Source organism: Temnothorax curvispinosus, unplaced genomic scaffold (genome assembly GCF_003070985.1).
Source record: "Temnothorax curvispinosus isolate PA1 unplaced genomic scaffold, ASM307098v1 QBEX01006133.1, whole genome shotgun sequence".
NCBI lineage: Eukaryota > Metazoa > Arthropoda > Insecta > Hymenoptera > Formicidae > Temnothorax > Temnothorax curvispinosus.
The window spans coordinates 181,600-199,963 of record NW_020215913.1 but is presented as its reverse complement, the minus strand read 5'-3'; the positions used below and the strand labels follow the sequence as shown (position 1 = coordinate 199,963).

At 42.2% G+C, this 18,364-nt stretch overlaps 1 protein-coding gene across 2 annotated transcripts; it reads right to left on the bottom strand.

Moving 5' to 3' along the window:
* Nucleotides 1–84: 84 nt before the first annotated feature.
* Nucleotides 85–9,796, bottom strand: LOC112455492 (pancreatic lipase-related protein 2-like). Of its 2 annotated transcripts, none has more exons than XM_025017446.1 (7): nucleotides 8,542–9,796; nucleotides 7,096–7,367; nucleotides 6,543–6,813; nucleotides 3,687–3,926; nucleotides 3,376–3,609; nucleotides 2,387–2,714; nucleotides 85–1,885 (listed from the first exon to the last, which is right to left on the bottom strand). In XM_025017446.1, exons 1-7 carry the CDS (start codon nucleotides 8,702–8,704, stop codon nucleotides 1,780–1,782), a joined length of 1,614 nt encoding a protein of 537 aa, XP_024873214.1. In that variant the 5' UTR covers nucleotides 8,705–9,796; the 3' UTR covers nucleotides 85–1,779. The 2 variants fall into 2 exon arrangements, with proteins under 2 accessions (XP_024873214.1, XP_024873215.1); XM_025017447.1 differs by lacking the exon at nucleotides 8,542–9,796 and adding an exon at nucleotides 7,972–8,079.
* Nucleotides 9,797–18,364: the final 8,568 nt, after the last annotated feature.

The window sequence follows — 18,364 nt, the reverse complement described above, 5'->3', positions numbered from 1 at the left end:
TTCCAAGTAATCCATCGGAACGGTCTGATAAATCGGATATCGGATTGCGAAATGTATGCGGAAGTAATATGGTATTGCGTGAAATATTTCTAAATGAAGTTTAATAGTAAGAGAAACACACGACTACTATGGATACACAATCAATTCCGAGGAAACGTCAATTCGCTAAGGCGAAGAACTGTACGCAAATACGTGTAATATTATTAGACTATCAAAATCCAATCCTGACCGAACTGACGTTTCCTCGAAATTAAATGAATTTTACTTGGTATGTACATTTCCACTTAAGAATAATCCTTGTCACAACTGAATCACGAACTTATTACTCTATACACGTATGTCATGTAATGAAGTGTTTGTGTATAAATATGCACTGGCTCGAAATTAAATAATTCATATATCATATTAAAATATTCTAACTTAACTCATTTCCTTAACTCAGAACGTTCTCCACACAGATCTCACTTCTTTCCACGTGTGGAACGGGCCGTGTTTGCTAAATCTATCGATTATGAAATTTTTGGGATCGAATCGAATCAAACGCTTTCATAGGGTAATTCGTAGATTTTTATGGCTCATTTGGAACCCAGAAATCGTACGCGCCCGGCCCACTTTGCGTTTCGCGTTGCTTAATTCGATGCGACCGACGAAATTGCGAAATTTACAAGAACGTCTCTGCCGTCTTTATAACGAAATAAACAAATATTTATCGTGCGATAACTGTCACGTTAAATTATCAAATACAGCCAATAGGTTCGGCAGTTTATTTTTGCCTTTTTTTCCGTTGTCGCTAAATTTATTGCGCGATGCCAAATGTCGTTAGTTACGCCATTGTCGCCATTAGTTCTCGCATAGCTGAGCAAAGTGGGATTGACGCATTTACGGTAACAAATTACGGGGTCAGCGACAATGTACCGCGCGATGCGATGACGACGACGACGGCGTCGCACGAAAGCGTCCGGCGAAGGAAAGAGAGAGAGAGAGAGAGAGAGAGAGAGAGAGAGAGAGAGAAAGAAAGAGAAAGACCCCGGGCGCACATAATGACAGTGAAAGGATCGTGACTTTGCCATTGGTTGCGAGGGGAAACCGAGGCTATTATGCCCGACTCGCGCTCGTTCGCCTACGACAGCCGCAAAATGAGCAGCTCGGATCGAGTCGGAAACGGAGTTTCCGGAGATTAAGCCCCATACATATATTCTCAACTCTCTTTTATTGATAAAAGCGCGCTTTTATTTCTGAAATGCTATAGTTCATGTTACACATGTTATATAACATCTCAGAAATCAATGCACGCATTTGTCGATAAAAGTGAACACGGGCCTAAATGTCATTGGGGTGAAGTTAAGTCTCGTAGAGATTATGGAGGCTAGCAATTTACGATGGTTATTCTAAGAGCTCTATGCTGAATGATGGCTTTTCCTATGTGATATTATAGATTGAATACTCTTTTTTCGTCTGCAGCTTTTATACAAAGAGGTAAATAGAAAAAGCTCTGCAGCCTCCAAAAGACCGTCATGTTTTCTTCGTGCAGCTAACAAGTCTTATTTCGCTATAACGAGCATTTAATCGTCGATCTCATTACGAGCAAAATTTAAAGCTATTATAATTTCAGCGATATTAAATTTTCATTTTACGAACATCAGGGCAAAGTGTAGAGATTATTTATAGCTCGCAAAAATCCAGCGTTATGCTCAACGAAATTATATTAGCTTCAATGAGATTTAATCCTTGATCGTGAGAAAGGATAAATGACACGCGTGAATTTCGTCATTGGATCCTTCACGTAGAAATTGTGTTGTGTTCGGTGTTGCGGCAGTTTTCCGTGGTCAAGATCTTGGGTTGGTTAGCGATCAGAGTCTTCGTTTCATCAGGACACAGAGTAACTCTGGAAAAAAAAACCATAAAATAGTGTCATGAACAATAGGATTTAACCAATTACGCAATTCTATCTAGTCATTCTGTTTAATAATTAATATGCAATCAGAGATCGCTGTGTAATTACTTGTGCAATTATGTATGTCCGACTTTATAAATGCCAGCGGCTCACATTTATGACGCATCGCGCCGTACCAACTCTTTTTCTTTCAACAGCAACAAATGTCGCTGTCGAAACGCTCGCGCATAATAAAGACGTGCGATGCGCTATTGCACGGAAGACAAGCTATGGTGCGGCTGTAAAGCCGCACAGAAAGCTATAAAAAGACGCAACGTGCGAGAGATAGCGCACGGGCAAGGGATTTACGATTATTTCCTTAAGCCTCGCATGCGCGAGGACGTCGAGCATATGCGAAACGTCGCGTGTTCCAAGGATCCTCGCGATACGCGGTACCAGGCTCTTTTCGTTAGACATTAATTCGCCGACAATAAAGAAAGCGAAGTTTCTTACTCGTGATCGGTCTCCAGATTTTTAATGGTCAGCGCGTCGATGTAAGCCCGCGGTGTGTGCAGCAGCCGCCACGTGAGCGGGTTGAAGACCGACGTCTGGTACTCCCAGGTGATCTCCACCGTGTGCGGCCTCCCGACTACGTCGCCGGGCAACACGATCGTGTGCGTGCTACCGGGCTCGTAGTACTTCGACGCCGGGCTCAGCTGCATCCTTTCGGTTTTCTTGCCGTTCACGCCGATCACACGTACGACGAACATACCGACTTCCCCGCCGTGCAACAGACTCTCGTTCGTTTGGGAGATATTTATCGTCAGCTTGTAATGGGCCTCTGCAATTTCCACAACATTCTAATCATTTCAGTTTCAGTTTTGGCTCGTTTGTGAAGGCAAATGAACTGCGTAACCCACGCTCAATTACAACTTTACCCACAGAAAGAAAGAAAATTTATAATCTTGAAATGAGATATATTGCGTTAACCCTTAGCTGACACACTGGGGCCGTTTCAGACCCCACCACTAAAATGCTTGCTGCAAGAAAGCTATTGATTTTTTACTTAAAAAAATTCCAAGATAGTTTTCGAATGTTGTTTTAACAGATGTCATAGGTTATTTTGATAAAATGTAATATTAAGTATGAAAAAAATTGGAGAACGTAAAAAAAAAACGAAAAAAATGACTGTTTTCACTCAAAAATGCAAAACTCTTCCATTTTTTAGTACCATTTTCGTACTATAAGGGAGCTTAAATTAGAACTGAACTAGGCTAGGACGTTTAATACCCCACAGTACCAGCTAAGGGTTGAACAAAGAAAAACTACTTGAATAAAGTTATTTATATAGTTCAAACAAGAAAAACAAGTTAAAATAAAAAATTAAAATTCTTATAATAATTAAGATTACATTATAGATTCTTGCATATATACGAGTATATAAGTCTTGATTTGACACTTCTCTTCTTCTTTGTGGTAAATAAATGAATTGCGTTACTAACTGCAGAACGGCTTGTCACGTCCAGTCATCAGGTATACAGACGCGTGATAGTTCCCGGGCTGAGCATCCAGTCCGAATCTGGGACAATATTGGTTCACGCAATCGAAACAGCCGCCCTCCTGGAATTTGTCCCAGGAGCGGCACGGCACGGCCAAGAACGGGCACGGCGAGTTTATGCTCTCGATGAAGTACTCGTAACTGCGGATATGGTTGCATCCCAGAAACCTCTTAATCCCTGCGAAAGAGGAAGCGTTTAATGGTGAAAGAATATTTCGAGGTCGTATATGATTAATAAGCGGCTGGGAAACTCACCGCGAAAGAAACTGCCGCGTTCCAAGGTGATGGAATTGAGCACGCCTTCGTTACAGCCAGGCTGATTGCGGCCGCTATTCGGATAGAAATCGATGTGCCCAACCGGTTGCGTAATGCCGAGGCCACCGCTGATAAAAAGATTGCAGTCGGTGTGAATGGCTGTCACGAATGTCGCGTCCGTAGGATCCAGCCGCACCATCGGCGAGGTGTTGCTGAAGTGCGGTTCCGCCGGATCGAGGCCTTGCGAAGAGAAATTTGTAACGTGACAAATGTTGGCACAGACCGACGAAATTTACTGCCGAAATCGCGGCGCACGAGTTTGGCAGGGAGCACGCGAATACGCCGCATCGGCGAAATAAAGTCATAACAAAGAGAACGAATTCTGCATTGGAATTGGACGTTGACAAAGAATTGCTGATTTTTTTTAAGGACTTCTACAGAGAATTGTATTTATTTTTTTTTCGCTTATGATCTAAATTTTGTCGAATTTATATATATATGTGCATTGATAAATAATTAATACCTAATGGTTGCGAAATTATCTGTGTCGTAACAGAAATTTTCAATTTATGTTTCCGTGCATGCCGTCGAAACTAACAAGTTTTGAAAGCATGCACGAACTATATATAGAATATGCATCGTTCTGCGATCTAATGATCGCTCGTCTCGCTCGACTTATGAGGCACACATGGTTCAGCTCATATCACGTAAGGATTACTGAACGCCTCGTCGTAATATCGCATTAGATTGCGCAAAGACGGAAGTTATTTGCGGTTCGTAAACAATACGTTAACCGCTTATCCTTTTTACGGAGGAAAATCATCGTTGTGATATTCTTATGTCACGATGTGCAACGCGAAAAATTTATTATTTAATAAATGATACTCAGCGCAGCGAACTCAGAATATTCCACGTGGAAACGATTAATAATTTTTATACGCGGCGATGAATTGACGACGAGACTTGCATTTTGCTACGACAATTTTCCCCAGGACGCGCTCTTTCACGCCTGTGATTGATGATATCCCATTATCTTTCTCGTCCTTATTCGGACGAGGCCTATCCTCCTGCTATCCTGCCACTTCTTGGGACAACGTGCTCTCTTATTCTGGTTGTTTACCGCAATCTCGTCTCCGGATGTGTCCAGGAGCCACGCTTCTCGCTCGCATCCTCGGACGCATGTCTCGTCCTCCCGTCGACCGTGCTCTCGCCGTTCGCGACTCGAGACCCGAGACCGACCCCTCTCGTTAGGGGATGTGTCCTGGCCTTCGTGGTCGCGCCGAGGCGGAGAGAGGGCGTCGATTCGCCGACCCTCGGCGAATTCTGCGGGTCGCCTCGCAGCCATTGACGATATAGGCCCCGCCGCCGCCCTTGTTAACACACTTCGCGCCTTCTTCTGTTATCCTGGTAGTTCCCGATGGGATCGATAGCTTACGTAACGACCAAACCCGTCCACCTCCGATCGGGTGCGTTCGATTTCATCGATTCCGCCGGGGGGTAGAAATTTTGCGGGGTTCTACTTCTCCCGAAACACAAACTCCGCTTCCGTACATTTCTCATCGATTTGTCGTTGCCGTCGTTGGTAATGCAAATTGCATGATAACGGTGCCGACTTACGACGAAGAGTCACGCAGAAAAGAAGACACAGAGTCCTCACGTGACGATTGTATCCTGAATTTACGATTTTCAATTTCGTTGTCTCGTTGTTGCTGCTCGATATCGTAAGTTACATAAATCGATGGCATACAAATCACAGGAAAGTACAACGAAAGTTAACATGATTTTACAGTCGTTACATTCACGGTAACGACGATTGTCCTCTATTTGCTTGTCGCAGCGAGAGATATCGTCGTTCGCTCGAGTCTTAGCTCATTACTAGTTTGAAAAAATTTCACTGATTATTTAAATTATAAGTGTGCGTAATGACAACTCTGGATGGAAAGTTGAAGTATACGTTTCGAACATTAAAATTTTTCATATCCCTCGGAGATTCTGCACGCGTTCGCATCCTCGCCGATCATATAACTTCATTTGTATTAAATGTAATTATTTTCATATTTTATTAAACTTATTGTAGAAAATATAAAAAAATTGTTTTCCTTACTTTCGAGACTAAAGTGAGTTTACAGCTAAGAATGACGTTACGGTTCGAAAAATCTGAATTTTTATTATTACAAATTTCGTCATTATTAAAATCATTTTTCGCCCCTATTTTTACGCGCTTAATAACGTCTCGAGATCGACCCGTCGGACCTTTTCTAGCAAGACGCTTCTGCGGCGACTGTTATCCTGATCATCTGCGATTCAATCGGCTATCTTCGTAATGCTCCGAGCTGTTTGCGAGCTGCAGGAGGGGACAGACGGACCACTCGACATTGACCGATTTCAAGCAGAAAAATGAGGAAGAGGAGAGAAAAGGCGGCCGGCCGCGCCGTAACGACCGCGCGCGCGCCTTCGCGTACCATTCTTTCGCATATTTCCTATGACTTCATTCTGCGTCTTCCTTTCTCCTCCTCTTGCGCTTTCCTTTTGCAATCGCCTCCTTCAGCCTTGCATAAGGAGGCTTTTGACACTCTTCTCTCTCGCAATCGCTTCTCGAACGGTCGAACCTCTCATGAAGAAGCCCCTGGCTTTCTTGCCGCGTATACGTAATCTCTTCGGAGGATTATTTAATCAATCATTTTTTTATTCTTGCTTATTCATCCGCGCCATATAAAGACTTGCTTGCTGATTATTGCGCGGTATGACGAGGCCGTGCGATATCGCGCAGTATGGAAAATTGTTACTCGCGCGGCAGTGAGTAATATACATTTTGTATATATAAAAAAAATTGTATCCCGATGATTGATCGTTTACCTGTGATTCGTGCTAGTGTATACGCGTAGCGGTTTCGCAAGTTGTATCCCACGTAACCGCATGTGTGAGCGCCCAGACTGTGCCCGATGCAGTGCGTCTTCGAAGGTGGTAACTTGGTGACGTCGATCAGCTGTGCCACCAAGCGAGCTGTCATCGCGCCCACCAGCCGCGTGTTCGCCACCGCCTGCGTGTAGGGTGGTCCAGCCCCGCCGAGCCAATTGACGATCACGACGTTACAATCCTCCCGCAACAGCAACTCCTTCATCACTCTCTGTCAAAACATTCGCGTGAGTGAAGAGCTTTACAACAATACAACCGTAAAACCTTTCTAAAGGACAAAACATGTGTAAATTATGTGCAAATTATGTTATATGTATTCTTTTTATGAAAAGGAGGAGTTAATACAAAAACTCGATACATTTCGTAATAACGAACAAATTAACAAATTCTTATAAATCTGAAAATATTTTTAATCTCGTTAATTATAAAGTTTTTCCTTCTTGAGAGACGTTTTACGAAATGTCAACTTCTCTAAATCTCGAGAGGCACTCACCAAAACCCATGTTTTGTCTCCGTTGTCCAAGAACCCGTGGATGATGAGGTATAAATTTTTCTTCTCGTTCAAAGGCGATTTCCGGATCGTCTCGAGGCTATCGATCTTCAATTCGTGAGGGTTCTCGGTCTGTTCGCGTGTGTAAAGGGTGTAACGAGGGTTGATGCTGTCCGGGCGTGCGGGAAATGTGGACACCGGTCGGTTCTCTCCGGACCAAGGTGCGCCGATGTAAAAGCAGCCGAACGGCTCGTAACAACGCCACATGAACCATTCTAATTAATAAAAAAAAAGTACTCTTTACTCCCTGTTTTTAACCGCAAAAAAGATTCAGTGCAATAAAGCAATCTAAATTTAATTGGCTCAACTTGAAGATCGATTTTATTAAGTTTTTAAAATAGGTCAGGCAACCATCGTGAAATCTTTATTTAGAAACAGAAGATAATTAAAATAAAAATGTATAGATGCTCTCTTGAACAAATCAAATAAGAATAATGAAAGAGAGGCACGGTAATTAGTGCGCAATATATTATATTATTAAATAGACAAATTAAATAAAGTGGTGTTAAATTAACAGATTGCAAAAGACAATTGTTTCTGCTTTGAGTCCTTGAAGAACTTAAATCTTATACAAGAACATTTAGAAATAAAAACGTATCGATTACGCCTGCTGATTAAATAATATACGCTTATATATACATCGGGCTACCATGTCCGAGGTGCCTGAACGTTTATCAACTACGAAACCGTTAAGTTTTGTAATCTCATCTTTCGTCAATTTTATAATTATCCCTCAAATAAATGTCAAATAATTTGTTGTAGATAAGAAAAGGTAATATGGAACAATCGCAAAATTCTTCTGCGTTTAGGAGAGACTACCGTTATTCGCGCCGTGAAGTTATAGAAAGTTTCTCAGTGCGTCCGTACGCAAATATTTTGGTGTACGTATATCTAACTGATTTGTTCGCCGTCCTTCACTAATATCAACCGACGTTTCGAGAGACCAGCGTTACTACGGATTACTCTTCAGGGGTTATCAGCGCGTCCACGACATATCTCCGCACGCGGCTCTATCAGTTCCTCGAAGACCCCGTTGATGTTTTGTCTCCGTGTTGGAGATCAACGATTAGTGATCAGCGCAATATACGATGATAGCACGTGACTGTATACATATGTATAAGTGACTAACTTTCATTTTATTCATTGCAATACCCTTCCGACTTTTGTCTTTCGGGGTATTTTTTTAAGTCTCGCCACTCAATGTGAGACTTTCAAATCAAGTATGACTTTATTGCAAAAAAATATATAGAAGGCAGTAACAAAAGATTATTGTTTGTTCCGTTTTCTATACTCTCGTTCTTTTCACGAAGTATTTTAAATAAGTTACGGAAAAGTTACTTTGAAAGTAAAAAAAGATTATAAGAAGAATCTTTCATAGTTGACACTTACGATCGTCAAAATCGAATTTGTTCTCGGCCTCCTCCGGCGACAAGGTCGTCGTGGTGATATTCTGAGCTATGCTAATATTCTTTGAATCTGTTTTTTCGGGCAACGTAGACATTATTTTGGCCGTGTACGTCAGCACCAACAGAGTCTCGTTGAGAAAAGACATGTTGAAATATTCTTCGTATATAGTGTATATACCAACACACACAGGTATCTACAACCTTCACGTTGATGTATATAATTTACACTTGTCACAGTAACTCGCTCTTCCGTATTACGCTAATTTTATTATCGTAATTATCGTACTATTCCACCAAGTTTATATTTACAACATTGGCATTTTCAGACGGTATATCGAGTAAATTATGTTATCACAGTGTCTTAATGCCAACTTAATATTAACGCAATGTTAACCTAACGTCTTCTGTGCGAAGGCAAATTATGGACTATATATTAAGAATGTTATTCTTATAACACTCTCTTATTAAGAATGTTATTCTTTCTTATCACTTCACTTTCTTGAAAATTGGCAGTCGTAAATATCCAAGTAGCCTGGATCTTCGAAACTCTTCTGGTCTGTTGAACGTGGGACACACTTTTCGCTTTAAATTCTGCAGAAATATAATATAAATACGCTGCGACGTCCTTGGCGCGTGGACTCTACGAAGATCTCGTGAGCTCTAAATGTCTGTCTCGTCGACGAAGCAATTCATCACTGCCAGTCCGCTATGTAAGCCGCGCGATAAACAGTAACAATAATGAAAAAAAAAATCGATTGACGCAAAAGCGCCAATGATAGCACTCGTGTCGGCGGCGCGGTCCCGATATTGAGCGACCGTCTCAAAATAAACGAAATAATCGCGTGCGCGATTCAGTCTTACGGCACATTAATTGACGGTGCTATTTCAAGCCGTTAGCGTTCTCTCGATTCTTCTAGAAATGTAGAAATCTTTAATTAACTTTTATAATTAAGCGATCTTCACTTTTTAAATGTACAGAATTATAAGTTTTCTAAATAGTCTTTCAATTTAAATATTTTTAAAGAATTTTTAAACCACACTGAACGCTGCGAATAATTTCCTTTTCGATCGATCTCAAAGATCGAACGAACGTTCTGCTGACACGCCGATTACGCTGAGACAAGAAAGATCAAGACGCTCGAAAAGCGTCACGGCGCGCGTCGGTGACACGGTCACGGTCAAGCGTCCTCGATGATCTCTAGTCCTCCACTGATCGGCCACGCACTAATCACTCAAATTTCTGCTGACCCGTCTGAACTTCATGTTTCCGCCCCACTCCTCGAAAAGAGCTCAACTGGGAGCTCTCTTTCTCGGGGCGATCCGGTTTAAGATGGAAAGACGAGGCAAAGATCGCCACGTCGTTCTAACAGATCCCTTCTCTGTTACAAAAGTGCGCCGCATTTTCTCAAATTTTCCGAGACAGTCAATATTTCATAAATATGACGAAAATTATTGTAAAAGGATAAGCTCGCTTGATGTATCTATATTTTAAAAATATTTACCGCAATATATAGCAAATATTTGTTCACTTATTACGTACATGTTGACATAAATTGATGTATGAGGCACAGAATTCCACTACTTACGAGCCAATTAATTTTTCACAGCAGTACTCCACAGATATTTCCCAGTTTCGTCGATTTTCTCGAAATATCGAACTCGTGGGAGAATTTGTCGAAGCTGACTGACGCTTTGTGAGTTAACAGCCGTTCGAGGCAGCGGATCGTTAAGCGGATAACCGTTTCTACGGAATCCGACGGGGTATCGTCGAAAGTGTCTCAAAAGGACCGACCTTTTTGTGGCAGCCGCCTCTTCGTGGAAGCGCGTCTCTTCTCGGACGATACCAGATGATAAATCCGCCGGTAGTCCAGTGGCTCGCGGCTAATTAAACCAGATCAAAGACCACTCAAGTGCTCGTTAAGTCGTCCCCGTTTTTCCCCCAGTTGTTGTTCCCAAGTAAGCGCGACAACCGTTCCTCGCCAAAGTGCGGCAACGCGCGATCGCCGCATGGCGGATACGTGCAAAGAGACCGTCACGAGAGTTTCTGCAGGTAAGAGCAAAACGCATAGCCCCGTTGCATCGAGGTCGATCTTTGTTCGTTGGCGAAGACGAACGTCGAAGCAGGCTTGCGGGAGTGATTTATGCACGCGGAGAATGCTGTAAAAACTGCAGCCGAGACCTTCGTGCATGGACTTGAGATTTCGTAATAGATCCTTGAATGTAAATCATTTATTTATATTACTATTCAAACTAAAGTTTACGAATAAAATTATTTTAATAATTTTTGAATTGGAACAATATTATTTTAATTCTATAAGCTTTCGGTTTATTGCATAATATAAACGACAGCGACTGTGTTTTCTCAGGCAAAGATTCTTGTGTTTGTAGCGAGGTCACACGAAGCATATATATTTGGTGAATTTATGGTGGCGAAACTATTGTTCGCGCGTGCCTCATTCAGAACCCATTGAAATAAGATACGACGCAGGCCAGGCCTCGCACGAGGACAGGATAAACACAAAAGCTCTTTTCCGGCTTAGGTATGTCGAACCGATCGATATACGGGTGGGTCGAGGGAGCCGGTAACGCGCCCATAGAATTGGCGCGTACCGCCCTATGGGGTGCCATCGACCCCGGGGTCCTGCCTGCGTAAAACGAAGCCTCACGTATATCCCCACAGCATCCCCCTTCGCGAGTTCACCCCCGAGTGGGGTGAAATTCGTCCTCCTGCCCGATCGTGAATCCCTAATACCGCGCACCCCCAAGACTCTCGCGCTAGTTACTTAGAAAACATTGCGAAATCGTCGCGCCTGGAACGGCGCGCCGGGGCCCCGCGGGACTCCTGGCTGTTCCTGCGGGCTTGGTAGCCGAATCGTACGACTGTTGCATCGTGATTACCACGAAAAGTATGAATGACAGCTGAGCGGAATGCTGAGGGGGTTGCAGCCTCTGACATCGCCGCCGGCCGCGATACAGAGAATCTGCGTCCCGAAATTCTATTTCAATTTTTAAGCATACCGCGTACCTGGCGTTTAACCTTGCGGGTAATTTTTTCATACCCACAAAATTTCAAAATTTGTTATTTTCACAAAGCATATTTCCTGCACGCGCTAGAATTCGATTAAATCCGTAATTATATTTTTAAATTAAATGATATTTGATTTGTATTGAAAGACTGTGGTTTCTTTTATACGGCGTCACTTCAAAGTTGCTCTTACGTGATAAGTTGCCAACGAAAACCGGTTCGCTCTTTAATCAATTAATTAGCTATAAATAAAATACGCGATATTACGCGCGGTCGTTACCCTGAAAAAGTAAATAAAGTGGGCAGCGCGAAGGGGAAAGAAAGAGGAATCGAATATATAGAAGTTGCTCGTTGCTCGCGCGCGTGGGCAGTTACGTACGCCATAATGTGGGTCTTTAATGATATGAACGACAGACTGCCGTCCCCCTTCTGACCTTGAAGGAGCCCTTGAAACACTCCTGGCAACCCTTGCTACCCTGTTACATTGCCCTATCCAATCCCCATTCATTTACATGCGCCTCCGTGCAAGGCGACCTTCGGTCTCGGCCGAGCTGCAAAGTGATTTACCTCGCTGCGCCGGCACGTAAAGCAAACCCACACGAAGCGCCGCGCCGTTCAGCTAAATTGCTAATTATCCGCCGGAGCTCGGTCGTGTCTGATGCGGTTAGCAGCTACATCGTAGTAGCTTTACGCAACAAATCCGAGCGAGTCTTTGCGTCTATATGTATAATTATTATAGCGCAGTTTATCACCGTATTACGGCGAGTATACCTACCTGCCTGACGTATATCGCGTATATTATCATTTATAGCCAATTTCTTCAACGTCAGATAACTCTATCTTTCGGTTAACCTCACTCCTCATCTCTTTCTAAGGGGGCAGTTAGAAAGAAATGAAGAGTGAGGTTAAACAAAGGATAGAGTTATCCAACGGTGAAGAAATTGGTTCTTTTTCTTGTCCATTAGAATTTCTATATTCATATTTCAGTTACTTGTCAGTTTTATCTGCACTTTGTAAGATACCTTGGGTATTTCTCCGTCGTTTAATGACGATGTTCAACTTAGAAAAATTGCGTTTGGTCGGGAGAAAAATTCTCTCAATCGCAAACTGACGTTGAGATAAGCGTAATAAATATTTATTGACTACGTCGACGATGACGTGAATTAAATGTGCGGACGTTTAAATTTTAAATGTAGACGGATTAAAAATTTCTGTCTGCGTGAAAAATGTTTGTTCGTTGAAACGTGCGTCAATTATGCTTCTGTAACTGTACTTTGCACTGTTGATCTGCTGTCGTCCGCAGTCATGTAAATTACGGGTAATGTACATCAGATAACGAGGATTGCGTCGCCGGGACATAGGTCGGTCGAGCGAGATTTTCTTTCGAACTAAAAGAAACCGGATCTACATTCAATATACATGCTTAATTGCTTTCTTCAATATAAGATCGCAATGAAGGCCGAGTAAATAGCAATTTCGCTTTGTGCAAAAATAACTTGAGCAAGAAGCTCAAGGTTGTACATACATAATGTTAACTGTAAACTTTGTTGTTGGCTTTTTCATTCAAATGATAAACAGGTCTTTCCACGACCGTAAGATTATCTAAATTCAATGCACACGACAGACTTGTGTAGCAGTACAAATATTATTCTAAATATTATATGAATAAATATAAAATAACATGTTTTTGCATGTTTACAAAGTTTGCAGTTTTAGATTCTCTATTTAAAATTTTTATCTTAAAACAACAGAAGAAAAACAGAGTGTATAATAATAAAGATTCAGTTTATATATAAAAATTAATTATGAATTATAAACAATAGTTATAAATAATAAGAAATTTTTGTGATTTTAAAGAAGAATCGAAAAAAAAAACGAGCTGATTCACGAACTTCGAATCAATCTTTTACAATTTTTATCGGATTTTCTCTCGCGGTCGTCCCTTCGCGTTCCCCTCCCTGCTTTCTCAAGCGCACGTATGCCTTTATAGGGCCGCGCACACCGATCTAAACCTTGTCCGTCTTCATGAATCCCTGTTCTACTCGCCGACACGTGTCCGTCTGGGGTTGCGTAACCCTTTGAACGTGCGGGCTCGATACGCGACACACGTTATTAAACGCGCGACGGTATCGCGCCGGGGTGTCGCGCGCGCGAGCAGCTAAATGAGGAGAAAAAAAGGAACATACAAAACCAACTTCATTTTTTTCATCAGGCTAACATGAAAGTGGCGAAGCGAGCCTATACGCGACGCTACGCGACGCGATGTGACGCGACGCGAAGCGACGCAACGCGCCGTGCTGCGTATCGTTGCGTACGGTTCCGTATCGTTGACCAAAGTGAAACCACTTCCGCCTGCACGTTTTATGAGCCATATTCAAAGGTGCGCGTGTACCGTAACCAGAACTGTGTACATACATCCAACAATTCTTTCCGACCGATCCGGAATGAAATTTACAAACATTTTGATCGTATATCGTCTATTTTCAAATTCTACAATAGGTAATTTAAATTTAAGAATTTCGCGCGAAATTAAAATCCGAATAGATTGGAAAGTCTTAGGGCGGTATTCATAATCGGATATTATATCTAAGATCATCAAAGCAGTCTTAAGATTCCGTCCAGCCAATTAAATGACCGTATTAGCAACTCAAGACATTACTTAAGACGATCTTGAAATAAGATCCGACTATGAATACCGGCTTAGGCCGATATTCATCGGTTCTTATATTTAAAACAGTCTTAAAATGTCATGAATCAATCATAGAGCCATATTAGCATCTTAAGACATTACTTAAGACGGTCTTGAAATAAACTCTGACTATGAATACCGGCCTTAGACTTTAATTGGTTTTACAGATGTGCCATTTAAATAGAATATTTATTTAATATTGTTATTAAAAAAAATTAAAAGATAAACTTTTTCGCATAATGGTTTAGTTGTCGTATGCCGTATGCAATTGTATCTTCCGTAAACGCATTTAAATCGCGATTATAATAGTAAACTTATGCATGCAAACGCAAATTTATCAAATAAATGAGATTTAACATGAGAAATAATTTTGAGATACCGCACAATTGTTATATTATGTAGATCCTTATGATGCGTGTGAAAAGATTAAAAAGCCAGTAAAACATGATTCACGATTTAATATCAACTACTTTAATCAACCTCACGCAAGCGATGTGGATTTCGCGATAAATAATTTTCTCTTTAATTATTACGGAATCCGGAAGGAAGAATTCCTCTACATTTCAACAACTTAGCAATTTCAGCGACGCGTGTAAATCTTGATTCGCGAATCGAATAAAGTTGAATTATTTTCTTGTAGAGCAAAATATATGTTAATTTTCATTTTACTTTAACTTTAATTAGCGACTAATAAAATAAAGTTTCCCCAAATACCATATCAATCTAGATAAATGTATATTATTTGTAAGAATTTTTTATTTCTCCTTTTCCTGCTTCCACTAGGAGTGGCGATGTTAGACTCACGACAAGCGCAAGCGTACGATTAGGCTTTCGGCGCCATATCCTCCGCTCGACTGCCATTGCGCCATCGCCCTTTCGGTAGGGATTATGGTGCAACAGTCAGGGCCGAAGAGTCCCCAAAAGACTTACATGCACGTTCTAAGACCCTGTGAACACGGCCCTTCGCGTGATGGCCCTAAAGGGGTCAACGCGCGCGTGACTCGTTCCGCTCGACGCGCGATTGTAATTCCACGACGCGCCTTGCGCCTCGGCACGCGTCTCGTCGACAATAGTGTCGCCGTCGAAGGGAAGTCAGCTGGTGACACCGATTAGGAGAGCATATCTCGAGGAGCGCTCTAGGTAGGCCGCGCTTGAAATCTAACTCGGATAATTTCACTTTTCAAAGAGAATTTGTGTAAGACATCGATGAACAAAGCGAAGCTCGAGGCAGATCGCGCTCCGTCTCGTTTCTTCTTATTGCCGAAGACTATCAATCGGATTACGTTGTCCAATGTGCAAAGAATGTGTCGAATTCCGATCTTTAAATTAATAAAAATAAAGATCAAAGTTTATTGAATAAAACAATATTTATTGTTAACTGAGAGCGTGTTATTTCTATATTCAAAATGAGAGAGAGAGAGAAATTTAAAGTAAAACTTTTCGTGGCTATAAAGTATCTATATATAATTCCGTGAAAATAGAGCTCGGTATTAAATATTATTGTCTTATAACACTTTCTAATTAGAATTGTGTAAGTTTATAAATACTATATCACATATTATATATTAATATATATCATAATGTTTCTGTCGGTTATAAGAGTTACAAAGAAATAGCGTTCTCATATTTTTCTGTAATAAATTTTCATTGTAAATATATACACACGGTTAAATACGTTACGATCGAAATCGTTGCTCCACGTACGATGTATGTACACGTGTAAAACGGCTGCCCAAGAGGACTGATCTCAAAAATTTGTCGACCGGTTTATGGTATCCTGTTAAACTTCAACGCTGATTTGACTTTCACCTCTCGAAGCCCTTGGCGAAGTCGTGGGTAGCCGGAAACCACTTTCGTCGTTGAATCGAGTATAATACGTATTATCGGATATCTCTCTCCAACCTACATAGAACCACTTTATATCAATATACTATAAATTACAATTTTCGATATAAAAATTCCGCATTTAATCATAATGATTATCGCGTATGTCGCTCGTCGTTATGCAGTCTCTTAAGAGTCTCGCAATTTGCAGAGAGAGACTGTGTAACGTTATATAATATTGCATACGTATATCGAAAGGCATGCAACATACATTACGCATATATATTACCCGCTTGTTTTTGCGTTCCGCATTGTGTTCCGTATTCGTTAGTTAGCAAAATCGAAACGTCAGCGTTGCAAAATGAAAGTTTCGCGTTCGCGCGGCGTACGTCCGTCGGTGCCGTATCGTTCGCACTCTCGCGGTCGGCGCGCGGTCGCGTTATCACATTAACGCATTCCGGAAAGTTCGTAAATACGTTACGGGGAAGAGAGGCCGTTATGGGCGCCTCTCTTGGATCCCTTCTCAGGACTGCCGAAGGGCTCTCCGCACGTGTTTCGACCAGTCCTTTCTTCATGGTTCCCTAGTAAAAGTGCGTAGGCGTATGCCCTTTAGGGATTAAGAGTCGCGGGATCCCCCATAAAAGGGCTCTCGCCCGAAACTCCGCGAAGGGTGTTCCTCACGGAATTTTCGCGGTCCCGGGCGGTTGCCCTTCGCGGATCATGGGTTCCTGTTGCGCTAGTTTATCTTTAAATCAAAGCGTCGAGCGGCCCCGGCCCGTGGCCTTTTGTTTACCGCGTCATCGTGGAGTCGACAAAAGGGCTTCGTCATCGTCGTCCCTCACCGTCGTCGTGAGAACGAAGGCCCAGGCCTCGTGGGGAGCGCGAACGAATGCGCATGAATACTAATTGGCACCGAGGAAGATGGAATTAGGCAATCATCTCCGCGTGGAGGGTACGCGTGCAGGAGGACAAGAAGCGATTAGGGCGAGTTAGGGACCCTAAGTGGAGTAGTGGGACGCGTGGGCGACGTACTCCCGTTACGAACTGTAAACTCGAATCGTCGAAAGCGGCACGGAAGAGGAACCGGCTGGAATCGTTCGGTTCTTTTATCTCTTCCGCAACGATTGCAAATAAAATGAAACGGCGAGCGATAACAGGCCCGATCGCGAATAAATTAAGATTCTTTTTATGACGCGGGTGATAAGCGCACGGGACATCGGAACCTTAAATTTTTTTAATCAATTTCCGGGTAACTCGATCAGGAAATCATGGCGTGATTGTGGCCCGCCACTAGGATGGCTCGGCTAGCATGAAAAGTGGGACATGCTGCGACTCGCTATGGCGTACGCTTATTTCCGATTTACGGAAATTCAGTTTTGCACGGTACCTTTTTTCTCTGCTTTGCAAAAGCGCCGCGTGCGATTTTGATAATTTTTCTTAAACAAATATATATACGCGGTACTTCTTAATAAAAATTTTCTAATTAATTGGTCGAACGTTTGTGATAGAATTAACAAAAATTATCGTTATTATTTTTATTAAAAAATGTTTTTTTTTTCTGAGAAAAAATGCAGAGGTAGGTATTCAAGCCAGAGGTCTCTCCCGTTCTGTGCAAATTCCACAGGAATTCTTGTTCGCACTTTCGCTGAATGGTAATTACGTGTTAATTGCCCGTTCCGTGCGCGTTTTTCCCCCACTCCGGCGAACGTCGAGAGTCGTCGAAAAAAATTGGCTCACGTCAAAAAGTGCGTTTTTTTTTTCGAGCACTGAAGAACACGGAATCAGGAAACCATGGTGACTCCAAGGTGCGCGGAGAAACGCCCTTGTCGGAGCTCGCCGAACCGTCGCGTCGCGGGAAGTGCTGCGCCGCATCGCGATTGGCCGCGGGCGTATAAACCCCACCATAAAATTGCATTTGCCTCGTGGCAAGGCAAGACAAATCGCCTGGATGTCAACGGTACCAGGAAATCATGATCAGATTACGTCGCCTCGACATTTCCGGCGGGATCGACGGGATCAGTGAAAGAACGGAGTCGTCCCTCGTTCATCTTGGCGCGATCTTTTTCTCATCTTGACGCCCGCTCTGACAATGAACTCTATATAGGCCGGTATTCATAGTTGGATTTTATATTTAAGACCGTTTTAAGTACAATCTTAAGATGTTATAAACCAATCACAGAGCCATATTAGCATCTTATATTACTTAAGACGATTTTGAAATAAAAATGGACTATGGCCGGTATTCATTATTCATAGTCAGTTCTTATT

Coding starts and splice junctions, on each gene's coding strand:
- LOC112455492 (XM_025017446.1), bottom strand. CDS start 8,704: ATGTCTTTTCTCAACGAGACTCTGTTGGTGCTGACGTACACGGCCAAA. Junction 6,814..7,095: donor GAGACAAAACATGGGTTTTG/GTGAGTGCCTCT, acceptor ATGTTTTGACAG/AGAGTGATGAAGGAGTTGCT. Junction 1,886..2,386: donor AATCTGGAGACCGATCACGA/GTAAGAAACTTC, acceptor TTTTTTTTCCAG/AGTTACTCTGTGTCCTGATG.